Source organism: Colletotrichum spaethianum (assembly GCF_022836535.1).
Source record: "Colletotrichum spaethianum MAFF 239500 DNA, contig20, whole genome shotgun sequence".
Classification (NCBI taxonomy): Eukaryota; Fungi; Ascomycota; class Sordariomycetes; order Glomerellales; family Glomerellaceae; genus Colletotrichum; species Colletotrichum spaethianum.
Window position 1 is genome coordinate 552,249 of NW_026054790.1, and position 14,346 is coordinate 566,594.

General features: G+C 45.8%; 3 protein-coding genes across 3 annotated transcripts; 1 reads left to right on the forward strand and 2 right to left on the reverse strand.

The window, feature by feature from the left end:
• Positions 1 to 2,535: 2,535 nt before the first annotated feature.
• Positions 2,536 to 4,175, reverse strand: ColSpa_07854 (thiol-specific monooxygenase; the record flags this gene model as incomplete). The annotated part of the gene is made up of 4 exons (XM_049274066.1): positions 2,536 to 2,907; positions 2,967 to 3,341; positions 3,394 to 3,982; positions 4,039 to 4,175. 4 exons carry the CDS (start codon positions 4,173 to 4,175, stop codon positions 2,536 to 2,538), a joined length of 1,473 nt encoding a protein of 490 aa, XP_049130023.1.
• A 4,128-nt stretch (positions 4,176 to 8,303) lies between these two features.
• ColSpa_07855 (uncharacterized protein) lies at positions 8,304 to 10,459 on the forward strand (the record flags this gene model as incomplete). Its single annotated transcript, XM_049274067.1, has 3 exons — positions 8,304 to 9,876; positions 9,948 to 10,219; positions 10,292 to 10,459. The coding sequence occupies 3 exons, from the start codon at positions 8,304 to 8,306 to the stop codon at positions 10,457 to 10,459; spliced, it is 2,013 nt and encodes a 670-aa protein (XP_049130024.1).
• Positions 10,460 to 10,593: 134 nt separating this feature from the next.
• ColSpa_07856 (lysM domain-containing protein) lies at positions 10,594 to 12,851 on the reverse strand (the record flags this gene model as incomplete). Its single annotated transcript, XM_049274068.1, has 4 exons — positions 10,594 to 11,467; positions 11,551 to 11,661; positions 11,793 to 12,644; positions 12,718 to 12,851. The coding sequence occupies 4 exons, from the start codon at positions 12,849 to 12,851 to the stop codon at positions 10,594 to 10,596; spliced, it is 1,971 nt and encodes a 656-aa protein (XP_049130025.1).
• Positions 12,852 to 14,346: the final 1,495 nt, after the last annotated feature.

The following is a 14,346-nucleotide window of genomic DNA, read 5'->3' on the forward strand; positions in this document are numbered from 1 at the left end:
AAATAAAAAAAAAGCTAATTAATCTTAAAAATTACTATAACTTTAAAGTTAATTCTTTTTTTTTTAAAAGCATTAATATTTAATAAGAAATATAAGTACTTATTACTAAATCTAAGAAAATAAATAATTACTATAAAAGATTACTATAAATCACTAATAAAACTAAGATCTTATTTACTAAAAGTACTACTATATAACTAACTACTAGTATATAGCTTTTAACTAGCTTTTTATTAAGGTCTATTACTTAAAGGTTTAACCTTTTATTTACTTTAAAGTTACTTTTAAAGTAGGCTCTCTTTAGCTTAATTAAAGTCTACTAGCTACTATAAATATCTTTATAAAAAAGGAATCTTTTTTTTAGTTAATTTTAACTAAGTATTAAAAGGTCTTTACTTTTAAAAACTATAAGTTCTTAAAAATTATTTCTTATTTTTATTAAAAAAAAAAAAATTTAAAATTTTATAACTAATAAATTTTACTAATTAATTATTTTTTAAGTAATTTACTTTTTAATACTACTTTACTATAAATTAATAAAATAAAAGTTTTTTTTATACTATTTAATATTATTACTTAACTTAAGACTTTAAGTTAACTATTAAGTAGTTAATTAAAGAAATAAACTAATTACTATAACTAATTACTATAAATTACTAATATAAATATAAGTTTAAAGCTTTTTTACTTTATTCTTTTAAAAAGAAATTCTTTTTAATCCTATAAAAATATAAAATAAAGTTACTTTTAACTTAAAGGTAACTATAAGATTTAGTTACTTAATAATAAAGGCTTTTAAGCCTCTATAAGAGGTTTTATTACTTTATTTTTAGCTTTAGTTACTTATTAAGGTATACTTAACTTCTTAAAAAAAGATTTCTAGTATAACTTATAAAACTATATAAGCTTATAACTTTAATTTTATTAAAAAAATAATAAAAGATATTTAAAAAAAGAAAATATAAATTATAGTAATTAATTATAATAATTCTTATTTTTTTTATACTTATTACTATTCTTATATTACTTTAATTATTTTTTTATAAATTTATTTTATACTTTAACTTAAATATTACTTATTAGCTTTTTTATTAACTTTATTTATATTAAGCTGATTTTTTATATTACTATTATACCTTTTATCCTTAATATAATAAAATAAAAAGTTATATAAGCTTATTACTATATAAATAATTTATATTTATATATTTAAGTTATACTTTAAGGCTAAAAAAGTAATTATTTTTTATTTTTATTTTAAGTAACTAAATATTTATTTAATAATTATTTAAAAATAATTATATTAAAAATTATATAACTTTTAAGCTATTTCTAGTAATTTATTTATATTTTTAAAATCTTATAAATAGTAATAAGTTTTTAAATAAAAAATAATAATATTATTTTAAATACTAAACCTTATATTCCTTAAAAAATATTAGCTTTTAAGAACTTTAAACCCTTTAATATTTATAAAATTAATTAAACTAATATTATAAATTAACTTTTTAGTTTTAATAAATATAAATAAAAAGCTATTATTAAAATAAATAATAATAAAAATATTTTAAAAAACTATTTCTTTTTAATTATACTATTTCCTTTAAGTAATAATAAAAATATATATATTAATAAATATACTATTAATTACTTTAATATAACTAATAAAATATTTACTTAGTTTTTTATTACTTTTAATTTCTTTTAAGACTTTAGCTTTTTTATAAAAAATAATATATACTTTATAAAGCTTTATAAAATATAATAAAACTTTATTTTAAACTAAAAATATAATTAATTAATTAATATAAAAAAAATAATAACTTATTAATTAAAATTATTATTATAAAATAAAATAAATAAATAAATAAATACTTTTTATTTAATAAAAAAATTTTAAAATAACTATAAAAATATATTATTTATAAGTTATTTTAATAATACTTAAAATTACTATTTATTAAAATAAAAAAAATATAAAAAATAATAGTTTAAATTAAAAAAAAGCTTTTAATATATTTAATATATAATTATAATATTATTATTATTAATAATTTTTTTTTATTTTTATTTTTATTAATTTAATATTTTATTATAATAATATTAAATATAATTATTATAATAAAATAATTAAATTTTATAATAAATTATTTATAATAATTAATTATAATAATAAATAATAAAAAAATAATTTTTAAAGTATAATAATAACTATAATAATATTAATATAAATTTTAAATATAATAAAAATTTATATAAAAAAATAAAAATTAATTAATAACTTATATTATATAAAGTCTTTTTTTATTAAAATATATAATAAATATATAATAATATAAAGTTCTATAATTTAGAACTATAATTATAATATATTCTCTTATTTTAGGCCTAGTATAATATAATTTAAATTTAAAAAATACTTATAGCTAATATTATTATATATTTGAAATTCTTATTGCATATTTCAGTTCTTACCGCAGTCATCGATCACGCCCTAAGATTTGAATCTATGAACTAAAGGCTGAAGGCTCACATTTACAGTCTCGGCCTGATGAATTGATCTTCAACCTCTGCCTCGGCCCTCTTTTTGGAGTTTTCCCAAGATTTAGTCTTTGCTGAGCCCATCGAAGCCCAGATGTCCAATAGGCCGTCATCAAACGGCGGCAGTACGCGACCAGTCGTACCTGGGGCTGGATCTCCCGCAATTGACCGGAAGTACTCAAACACCTCCTTATAGAAGGGCGCAATGGTGTAGTATTCCTTTCCTCCTCCAAACTCCGCCACGCGCTTCCTTTCCCACTCTTTTTGTTCCTTCTTGGATGGCAATGGGTTACCCCTACCAGCAAGGCGACGGGCAACTGCGACAGCCTGCCATTCAAAAAGTCGAAACGTGAAGCCTCCCCCGCACTGTGCAGAATCTATCAGCATCACTTCCCAATTTGTTCAAACGAGTTTCTTTCACTCACCATGCCCAAAAAGGCGAGTGTAGGATCCTCAATGTCCCACGTGTGGTAATAGACACCTGGCAAACGACGGTCGGCTTGCAAAACACGCTTCTGAACCTGCGGAAGGAAAGGGAAGCTGAAGGTGTAACCAGTCCCTAAGATGACGTGGTCCACATCTCGAACAACCGTGCCATCAGCGAACGTGATGGCGCCTGATTTGGGACAGAAGTTGACGATTTGCTTCCGGATAGATATGTGCGGGTGCGTAAATGGCGCCCAGCCAAAGTGTGGAATAGGGTCCCCACGAAGTGAGGCGTAAACCGGATGCTGAGCAATGGGAAGGACCTCGTGCAGGAGCTCGTGAGATGAAACTGAGCCGCCAACTACAATGACTCTCTGTTGAAGTGTGTCAGTGTTTTCCAGGCCATGTGTGAATCGATTTTTATACCTTGCCCTTATACTTATCTGATCCGCGGAAGTGCTTACTATGCACAATTCGTCCCGGGAACCTTTGGTCATACTCTACAATTCCTTCGATGTTGGGGATCCAAGGAATGTTGTAATGACCAGTAGCCACAATGAGCGCGTCGAATGTCTCTTGCCACCATTGGTTTTTGCCAGGGAGTTCCTTTCTTAGAGTGAGCACCCATTCTTCGCCCTTCTTTTCGGCGAGCTCCACGGTTGTGTTGAGCTCAAGCAACTTCTCATGACCGTTCCGGACAAAGATGTTCTCAACCCACTCCCGAATTTGCTCCCGACCACGAAACGGAGCGTCATCGCCGTACTTCTCCCGGATACGGTCTGTTAGAGTGTCTGGGAACGGTTCCGTTGTGTAGCTCATGATCTCCGGTGTGATATTAGTGTGCAGGTGTTCATGCTGAGCGGTGTCTGAGAATCGGATCTGATGGTTGTTGATGGCTTCTGACTTGGGGGTGAATGCTGGGAGCTGAGTAGGGATGGGTACAGGAGCATCCGCCTTCCCGTCGAGCACAGCTCGCAGGGACGGTATAGCGGCTGGCAAGTGCGGCGTATAGATCCTATAGCAATGTCAAAAGGAAGAGTCTATATCCAGTATACCATTATCCAAGCTTACCATGTTCCGCCTGGCTCGGCTCGCCGATCAAAAACTCGGACCGTATCAAAAAATTGTTCCTTGACTAGTGCATCAGTTGCGATTGCACCTGAAGGGCCGGCGCCGATAACGGCTACTCTGCGGATCTTGGCTATCATCTGTAAAAATTGTCCTTCTAGATAGGTAACTTCCAGTTATTGAAGCTGGGGCGTTCACGCGGACTCAATATCTCGGCTTGGTGGCGTATAAGCCTGGATGCTTCCAACCTAGAAGTTGCTGGAGCGTTTTCAAAACTCGAACTCGATGATCGGTCTTTTCCAGCTAGTTTGAGGGGAAAATCAGCCATCTTGGAGCGAATTTATTCAGTTCTTCAGCTGGGTGCATGATTGCGCCACAACGGATGCCATTGCGTCTTCCTCAAACGCAAGCACGCAAGCCGAGCGGTTGTGGGTCAAATCCTGTAAGTTCACCACGCCAGAAGCGAATCGCTATCAGTTGGTTGCAGGAATGCATCGGAGGTACATCGGCTGCAGGCTAAAGACTTCCATTCACGGCGGCGAACCTCCACCATCCGGCCAGGGTTTCTCGGCGGTTCGACCGCATCGCGTCCATCGGCACCGATGTCGCCATTCTCTAGTGGACTTCCGGAGGCCCCAAATTGGGATGGCGTACACAGTCGCAGTTGGTGATGAAGGTTGAAAATGGTTCTCTTTCGGTCATCTATCAAGCCTCGAGTTTTGCAAACCTGTGTGATAATAATTTTATTCCGGCTGGGGAGTCGCGCTCTATTCTTGTGACTGAATTTTCATCGATGAAGAGAAGAACGTGCTGGCCCATATCTGGTTCAACGAAATACACAAGCAAGGAATGTGAAGAAACAATAAAAGCCTGCCTCAGTTCTCGAGTACGGCTACTTCCATCGTCTCCCGCAAAGGGTTTCAAGCTCACATTGTTTTTGGAACTTATTTCCCTACTCCAAAAGCCGCGACAAACATGGCTGGGCAATAATGACCTGCTTGGAACCAGTCACTTTCCTTTGTCACCGCCATGAGTGCGTTTGTCATGCTTCCATCCTCAAGTTCTCACCATCATCCAGCATTTTAGACAACAGCGGGACTTGGTGAGCTCTCCGTCTCAGTTGAAAAGCGTTTCTGTGGCAATGCAATTGAAAGCCTTGAACTGGCTGATGCGCCTTACGTCAGAACCCTGATCGACGCCAATGAATTTGGCCAAATCGCTGTCAGCAAGGCCAAAGTTGGCTTTTTACTGAGCCATTGAAGGGCCATTTCGAATACTATAGCGGTCGTGTAGTTATCGACTTGGTCAAAGGAAATGGACGGACGAATCAATGTCATATTCTCTTGGCACCGGCAGCCGCCGTCATGGTGTTAAATGTGACATGTTGCTTGTTGGATGTAGAACTTTTGAAATTAGAGGCTCATAATGGATGTGTGACATAGTCTCCTTAGTGCGGTGCACACCCGCTGAGATGACCAACAACATCGGCACTCATGTATTCTTTGTGGCAAGGCATTGCAAAGGGAAGTCCTAAGTCTGATATGTCGCCAATGAGGCAACCAAAGAGTATGGATGGCGCATTAGGAGTTACTATTTTGTAGTTTCTAGACTAGTTTACCTTTCTCTAGCAGGATTATGTACCACTGGTTTCCTGGTTCAGGATCGATGTCGGAATAATTAAGAAAACAATAAAGCAATGATAGCAAATAGAAACTATAACAATAGTTACACCTACGAGTCACCGCCCAAATAGCAAAGCTCTCTCCAATAAGGTACGCATTGTTAACCCTTGCTGCCCCCACTGCACTATGGATGGAAACTATAGTAGCTTGTAGTTACTGGAATTGGTCTTGAAATGGCCTCGTTGTCCCTATGCCAATTTCTCCCAAAATGACACGGCTGAACTACTGATAGACTGTTCAAATCATCCAGGCGGCGATCAGAACGGCACCCAAAGCAACAGCCCACGTATTTTTAGATTTGGTAAGTTGATAGAAAATTTGAAGATTCATGCCCTACACTACATAACAATGATCCGTCCTCATATCCTTATCCATGATAATAGACCCCGGGCATTTAGCAGTGCACAACAATAGTGACTCAGCAGAAAGCCAGATCGTAGGGCGCAGCCATGAGAACTGTCCAGCATGCACACTGGCCAGCTTATGCCGCGATTGGACCAACCGGCGCGGCCTAACCTGCATGGCCACAGCCTCGTCAACCCCTCATCTATTTGTTTCCTGTTTGACTAAAAACACAAGTAGATAGGTTACCGCCTGATCCCTTAAACTTCGCTCGCCTTCGTAATCCTAAGCTTTTGGACGCCATGAGATTCTCCCAAGTCTTTAAACGCTTAAAGGGCTCTTCACGTCATGCGGGCAACGAGACGGAGAACTCCTACGCCAGGGACGACCGAACCGCGCAGACACTCGTTCCGCCTGACGATACTAGGCCCTCTGTAGCCGGTGCAGTCCGAAACCCGTCATCTCGTGCCGATCAGCGAGAACATCGGGAGGAACCGAGAGTGATGCTTCAGAGTCCTTTAAGATCAAGCCTCCCAGAAGACCTGCTAGGAGCCCGGAGAGGAAGGTCAACGTGACCGAGGGCGGCTGGATTTAGGGAGAGGAGGCAAGCACTTGTACCCGCCGCCCGTCCCGGGCCCTCGGTCCGGCCTAAGAGGCAGCCAGGCGGCACTCGGTATGAGTGAGCGATTTTAGAGGTTTGTTAAATCATCTCATCATCAACATCCTCAGCCTTCCTGGCTGTTTAGGCATAACACACCAGCTACATAGTGAGACTCCTAAACCAATGCACGTCAGTGCTAAACTGTGGACTCCGCAACGTAATAGAAGCTGAATGAGGCAGGTGGATGGTTTCCGGCTTGCAACTGACGGTGACACCTGAGTGCGAACAAGCCCATGAGCCGAAGTAAAGCAATGCCGGTGCCCATCATATGGATCTCTGGATTGTGGGGCTTTAGTACCACGATGGAACGGGCCGCCGCGCCCCAACCCCGGCCGCGGCAGCTCCGCCCCCCCAGAGTTTGATAACGAGGAACGCAGCGGGATCCACGGCTACAAGCACCACGGCACTTTGTGAGAACCCCAGGCGGGTATTTGTGATCCTTCTGTTCGGGCTCGATGGCTTCATCCATGACTTCAGCTGCGTTTTGGCTGCGGCGCGGGCCTCGCTCAGGATCCGAGCCTAGTATCGTCGGGCAAGAAATGACTTGGGCGCGGAAAAGTGAGCTGGATGAATGTGCGAGAAGTGAACAGGGAGTCAAAAGGGACAATAATCTCCGACGCTCCAGAAACCGAACAACACGATTGCAACATCAGCGGTAACTATCAAAACATCCGGAGCACCGCCTGCCTACCTCACTTACACCATTAATCAAGCCTCGTCGTCAGAACGCTCTTCTCCAAGACCCTCCTCCTCGTCGCAGTGGTCACGGCCCCCTCGGTCATGGCCAGCTGCAATGACGCCCCCTATCCTGGAACCTGCTTGTCCTGCACCGCGACCTGCCACGGTAGTGAGTATCAATCTCCTACTTCCTTCCTTTATATCTCTCTCGGAAGGGCTGAAGCTCTAGCATGACTGTGTACGTCTAGACTTTGGGAGCCCTGGCCGCACGGCGTTGATACAGCGGATGAGCTGCCAGTTTGCCTGCCTCGCTTTTTGCGACGACTGCAACTATTACTCGAATCTACGCTGCGCTCTTGGTTTCCGAAGTTGAGGCCTTGTAAACGCCGAAGATGTCTTGAGTACCAGAACGCCAGTGATTGGATAGAAGGCATAGTACATAAGTTTCGAGCAGTTTCAAGCTCTCTCGAGTGGTTCCATCATTTGCCTCGATTCAGACTTGTCGTCCTGCGGTTGCTGCGCGGTTGTGGCTTGTTTGCTGTCCTCTTAACCATGGTATTTACGGCTTGTATTTGACTGGCAAGCCGAGGTGCATCTGACAACAATACTATCTTTATGCCAAGCAACTCACACCTCTGAGAATGTCGAGTTGCCAAGAATAGATGTAAGCGCTGTGGGGCATACTGACCTATTGCTATTTAACCGTAAGCAGCTGCAGCGCTAAATTATATGACAATTAAAGCCTGCATCGTTAAAGCCCGCATGGTTACATGGCCAAGAAAACAACCTTGACTGCGCACTCTTGCCCGCGTCAATCTCCCCACAAACAACACTTCCACGTCTCACTTGTTGATCCGGTTCGCCATCCTTTTCACTTGCAACAGGACTACTGAATGCCTGTCGTCATGGTGGTCTCGGACGCATTTTCTTACGACCGCGATGAGATTGCGCAGAGCTTGGCGGCATATTATTCTGTCCTCGCCAGAGCTTGCTATTTTTCTCCTGAAGACATCCAGTCGCCGCCGACTGAAGGCTGGAGCGATCTAGAGCTGGACGTTGACGCGCTTCGAGCCCTGCGCCGCTCCGACAAAGTAATCGACCTTTTGCGCCACATCCCGTACATCAAGGCCTGCAAAAGTGGCGATAAACCCGTGCAATGGCCGATACTTGTCCGTTCAAGGGCCATTCGATACTTGCGCGACGATGGCGACTTCTCGGACTGGTCTGCCCGTGGCGGTGACCGCCTCGCCGAGTTGGCAAACGCTCCGTTCGACCAAACCCCGGCAGGGCCCATGGATCTGCCCTCTGATGTCGTGGCTCTCAGTCGCGGATACGGTTCTAGTGATTTCGGCTCGCCGTGGTGTATCATCGACTGTGAGACTGGTATCTTGACGCCGTACACCTCCGGCACGGGACCAACGGACAAGCCGTGGCAGACTTCACAGTGCAGCGCTAGGGTGTTTTTCGACGAAATGACCTCTTTTCTGAGAAGCAAGACCATCATCGCTCTTCCTCCAGTCGGGGATCTTGAGCCCGAGATTATGGGTTCCGAGAGCGATCAGAAAGTTGACGTCAGACAGATGTTTCAATGGATCTATCAGGCGCGCGGATGGGCAACATTCGAGGAGGACCCTTCGTCTTGGCGCCGCGAGGAATGCATCGAGGTGCTTAAACGGTTTCGTATCGAGCTATGGGAAGCAGAGAAAAAGAGGCTGGCGCACGAGGCCGACTTTGACGACCCGGAAGACGAGGATTTCGAGGATCCTGACTCCAATGCCGGGAGCGAAGCGAGTCAGTCCGAGACCGCAACTGAAGATGTAGATACAGCACTGGAAGATGAAGACATCTTGGTGGATGTTTCAAAGGAGGAACTTGCCGAGGTCTGGGCAGATCTCGACGAGACCGAGTACATGATGATTGACGAAGAGTTGAAGGGGGAAGGCATCCAACATGCTTTTCACCCATCGAAACCGCCGCAACGTCTGGCCAGAGCCCCGTTATCCGAGGATAATGGACCCGGGGCTTCCCAAGTGCTTGATCAAACGCGCTGCAACGACAGCATCGAGATGATGGCCGGCGCCATCAAGAGTCACTACCTCACCCTATCTCGCGCGGCCTACTTTCCGCCGTCTATGGTAGAGACCGCGCCTGACAGCGGCTGGAGCGACGATGTCTTCCCTGCGGAGGAGTTGGAGATGCTTGGGTACTCGGACAAGGCAGTCAGTTTACTCCGGCATCTTCCGTATCTAGGCTTCGACGAGCACTTCTGGGAGGTGCTCCCCGGCAGCCAGCCGATTCGGTATCTGCGTGACGCTGAACAATTCGAGGATGTACCCAGGGACAAGCTGAGACGAGACTCTCTGCAAAAGCTCGGACTTTCGCCGTATGATGAGGCCATGCCAACGGATGTAGTGGCGCTCTCGTCTCCAAACCAGGACAGCTGGCGAGGAACTTGGTGGATGATTGATGCTGGCAGAGGTCAGTTGCTGTGTCCTCTTCAATCCAAAAGGTTCATGAGGATTGACTCGCTCACACTTGGCTTAAACTAGGGGTCATCTTCTGCGAAAGCGGGCCGAGAACCCAGGTGGAAGCTCCTGCAAATTCTTACGAGCCTGAGTCCATCGTGACGTATTTTGAGAAGTTGGTCTCAAAGCTCAGGGGACTCGAGATAGTTCCCATCCCAGGTCTGGGCCCAGATGAGAATCAAGATCCAGTCATTTGGGCCGAACCCAACTGGGAACGCGGGGCAGATGCTTTGGCAGAGATGTCGGAAGCAGACAGGCGGATCGTCCTACCAGCCAAGTCTGGTGTAGGTCTTGAGGTCAGTTGCGTACCTCTTCTCTTGAACTATTTGGTACGAGTGAACGCTGACAAATAGGCGTGAATTGTTTAGGGCGCTCGCAAGGTCTACCGTGACTATGGATGGCCCGATGAAAATAGCTTTCGGCGGTTGGAATGCCGAGAGGCGCTGGTCCGGCTGCGACAGACGACTATCTATGGCGAAGGGTTTGCAGACGATTCGGTAGACGAGGATACCGATGTGGTGATGGACGCTGCTTGACGGCAGAGGGAGAGTGATATCCACGTTGTACATGCACCTTGCGAAGGGAACAAGTTTTGAGCGCTATTGGCTTTCCGTTCTTCTTCAATACACTACAGATTGGATTCAATAGTACATGCTCTGAAACTACTCGTCTATGCTACGCTCACACAGTAGAAATAACCTGGCCAGATCATGGTGCCGCAATTCTCCCCGTTGGTGCCAAGCGAGGGGTTGAGCTGGTAGAACCGGCTCAGCTCGATGCCGTTATCGGTCGCCAACTGCCAACAAGACGCGCCTTGTGCGGGCGCCTCGGCAAACTTGCTGCAGTTTGCCGGGATGCCTGCGTGAGTGGCAGTCGGCTTTGCGGGACCGGCGGACGTCGTCGTAGGAGGCGACGAGGTGGTGGCGCTGCCAGAAGAGACGCCAATGCAGTAGTAGTAGTCCGGCCATATCATGGTGCCGCAATTCTCGCCTCCGGATCCGAGGACGGTGTTCCACTGGTAGAACAGGGCCGTGTCGATGCCGGCGTCGTTGGCCAGTTTCCAACAGTAGTCGCCGGCCACGGCCTGCACCCACTTGTTGCAGTTGCCCACGATGCCTTCCTGAGTCGGAGACGGCTTTGGAGCGCTCGTAGAAGACGCTGTTGGGGAGATTGTGGGCGACGTCGTCCTTGTCACCGTCGTGGTCGGCGAGCCCAGGCTCTCGGTGCCAACGCAGTAGTAGTAGTTGAGCCAGAGCATGGTGTCGCAGTTCTCCCCGTTGGTGCCCAAAACCGGGTTCAGCTCGAATAGTCTCTTCTGGGTAATGCCGCCATCGTTTGATACTTTCCAGCACGAAGCGCCCTTGTCCGCAAACACGTAGCGCTTGCAGACCGAGGAGATGCCTTCTTGGACCGGCTCCGGTGGCGTATCGGGGTTGTCAATGATGGGAAGGGTGGGTGTGGTACCAGGACCGCCGCGCACAGGACCATCGCTGTCGTCTGGGATCTCGCTGGTAGGCGGGCCCGTCCAGGAGCCACCTGGGCGACTGGAGGAGGAGGCGGTCAGCTTCGAGTATACTCGGCTTGGGCAGTACTCTATCTGGGGGTTGCTTACTCTATGCAGACGTACTGATCTTTGACCAGATGATCACAAGCACCGAGAATATGCGGGTTCCAGGTGGCTATCTGAACCGCGTTGACGATGTGGGTTGTGTTGGATGCGGATTCCGCAATCGATGCGCTGATGGTTATGTTAGCTTATGATCCTTGGGTTTGACTATTACGCAAACGTCATACCAGGTAGAGCTCTCGCTGACTCGGAGCAACTGACAAGACGGGGAGACGCAAGACCAGCCATCTAAAACAGCGCACCCGGGGGTGTTTGTCGTATACATCAAATCGCCCGTCGCGACGCCATAGATTTCGGCAATCTCGTTGCAGAACTCAAGCTCCGTCTCCGCAATTGTGGATTCTTCCATGACGAGGACGTCAACCCATTGCCAGCCCACAGCTTCGCAGCCCTTTTCTGTGTCCGGCACCGGGGCCTTGGTCGGGACGGGCTCCGAGGTGGTTGTCGGCGCCGGGGCGTCCGTCTCGGTAGACGTGACCTCTGTCCTGATGGGAGTGACGTCCGCGTCCGTCGTATGGGGGTAGTTGGGCAGCACCCTAGTGGCCAGCTCGCCGACGGTGGTCTGGCAGACCTCCTGGATGTCTTGGAACTCCCCGACCAGGTAGTCCGAGTAGTCGACGTCGGGGAGGAACGCGGACGTGACGCGGGCGTACAAGAGCTTGAGGAAGCACTCGGAGCACAGCAGGTCGTTGTCGTATAGGGACGATATACGGCGGTTCTCGGCGCTCACGTTCCCTGGGTTCGTGCAAAACGGATCGGCCGGGTTCGCGGCGCAGTCTGGTGTGACCATGTCGGACCCCGTCCACTCCTGCTGCTCGATGAAGCACCATTCGTTGGATGCCGAGCGAGTGCAGGCGAGTTCGAGACCCTCGAGGAAACGACCAGAAAGAGTGTCCGCCTCGACAAGACGATCACCTTGGATCATCAGGTCGTAGGCACAGCTGCTTTCAACACTGGCGTGCCAATCGCGTGCCGAGGTGAGGCAGCCGGTTTCGCACAGTGTCGTGACATCTTGCTCTTGCCACCAGAGCCCGTCAACGTTGATGGTTCGCTGGAAGAGGTCTTGGTCGCAGGCAACGGTAGAATTTCTTTCGCTATCAGTCAGTCAAGGTCCTCATGGTCTACTCAAACGTCCGTCCTTCTCTCTTTCGGCCTGGGTACACTTACAATGCCACAACACAAGCAGGTGCAATCTGTAGGATCTCTGCCAATGCTTCCGTTTCAACCAAGGGCCAGAGATTGAAGCTAAAAGCTAGGGGCAAGAATGCCAGAGCCGTCAAAGACTTGATGTGAGGCGACATTTTCTCGACTGCAGCGCGCTGAGCAAGTCGCCGAAGGGTTGGTGAATCAGACCTGGCAGAGCAACGGTCGATATACAACGACCCGGGCAGGGCGACTTTCTCTCAAGCTTTGAACGTCCCTGAAAGGCTGGAGCCTTACGGGAAAACAATAGTTTGTCTCGACAAGGGTTGCCAAACCGAAATGAGGGCATGCAACCGACACCGATTCCCGCCTTCCTAGGCCTAGACGGCGTGATGGAGGTTGCAGATATCACGCGACCCTAAACGTCCACATGCCCCATGTAACAGTCGTTCTTCATTTATTTTTGGGAAGCTTCACTCTGCAATGTTACTCTGTAAAGTTCTAAGCTTAGTTTCTTTTTGACTTGGACCGGAACAAGTCTCTTTCGGGGCAGTAGTTGACAGACTGCGAGAGCTGATGAGATTACCGCCAAGCCGGCGTCAGCAGCCTAATTGGCCTTCGAGCGGTCGTTACCGCAGGGTTTTCTCATTTACCCCTGCATGAGTCAATTTTCTCTCTTTCCGCGATTGCAGCAGTAGTCTGGCCGCCCAGCCTAATGAGGCAAATACTTCTACACGGGAACGGCTCTCACCAAACGGGCCAAGACCACGGGGCGTCTGCGTCGTACACACACTTTGTTGCGCCACGCGGGAATACATTGAGGCACAGCGGCTCCGAAATTGACGAGAACTTGAGAGGATTAGGAAGGAGGTAGACTTCTCATACCTAGCTTGGCTACGCGGATAAGGCTGTCCACGAATAGACGAGATGGCTTGTAAGACATGCCTCTAAATGAGGACTTTGCGAGGGTCACCATTCCCCCTAGTCCGTCCGTCCTGTTGACCCTTCATCAGGCATCCACGTTGCATTGCATTGAATGAACCACTTGGCCTGGTCAAAAGGTCACGGGAGAATCGGGCGAAATCTTACGCCAAGACGGTCGAGGTGGTCTAAGAGACTGAGCGAGGATGCGAATGTAATTTGACATTATCCGCTTGGCGCAGGTCGGTGGTGTTCGGACGGGATTTCGGGAAGCCCACGAAGCTTCTCTTGTTTGGAAATGATATGAAGGCGTTGGAGACGCCGGCCTTTCCAGACTTTTCAAAAGTTCGCATCAGATCTGACCATCTGCCTCGTCTGCTTTCGAGTGGCACGCCGCAACTATTTGCATACTTGTCCCAGCAACCTCTGGCCCTCCCTTCTTGTTAAAATGTATTCCCACTCAAGGCTGTCCGCTCTCTTGGGGCTCTTCTATCTCATTTCTCCGCTGTTAGCTGCGGAGAACTCTTCATACTTTAATCTGAATTCTGCTTTCGGTCTACTTGGCTCTGATCTGCCTGCCCAGCTCCTCGACCTTCCTGTCGGTACCTGCAATGCCGAGACTCCTTGTGTCAATGGCGCTTGTTGCAGTGGTGTAAGTACCGTCCGGATCCCAATCCAACGGGGCGCATTTTCTGTTGCTGTGGGGAAGACATCTGACTTTGGATTCTCTCT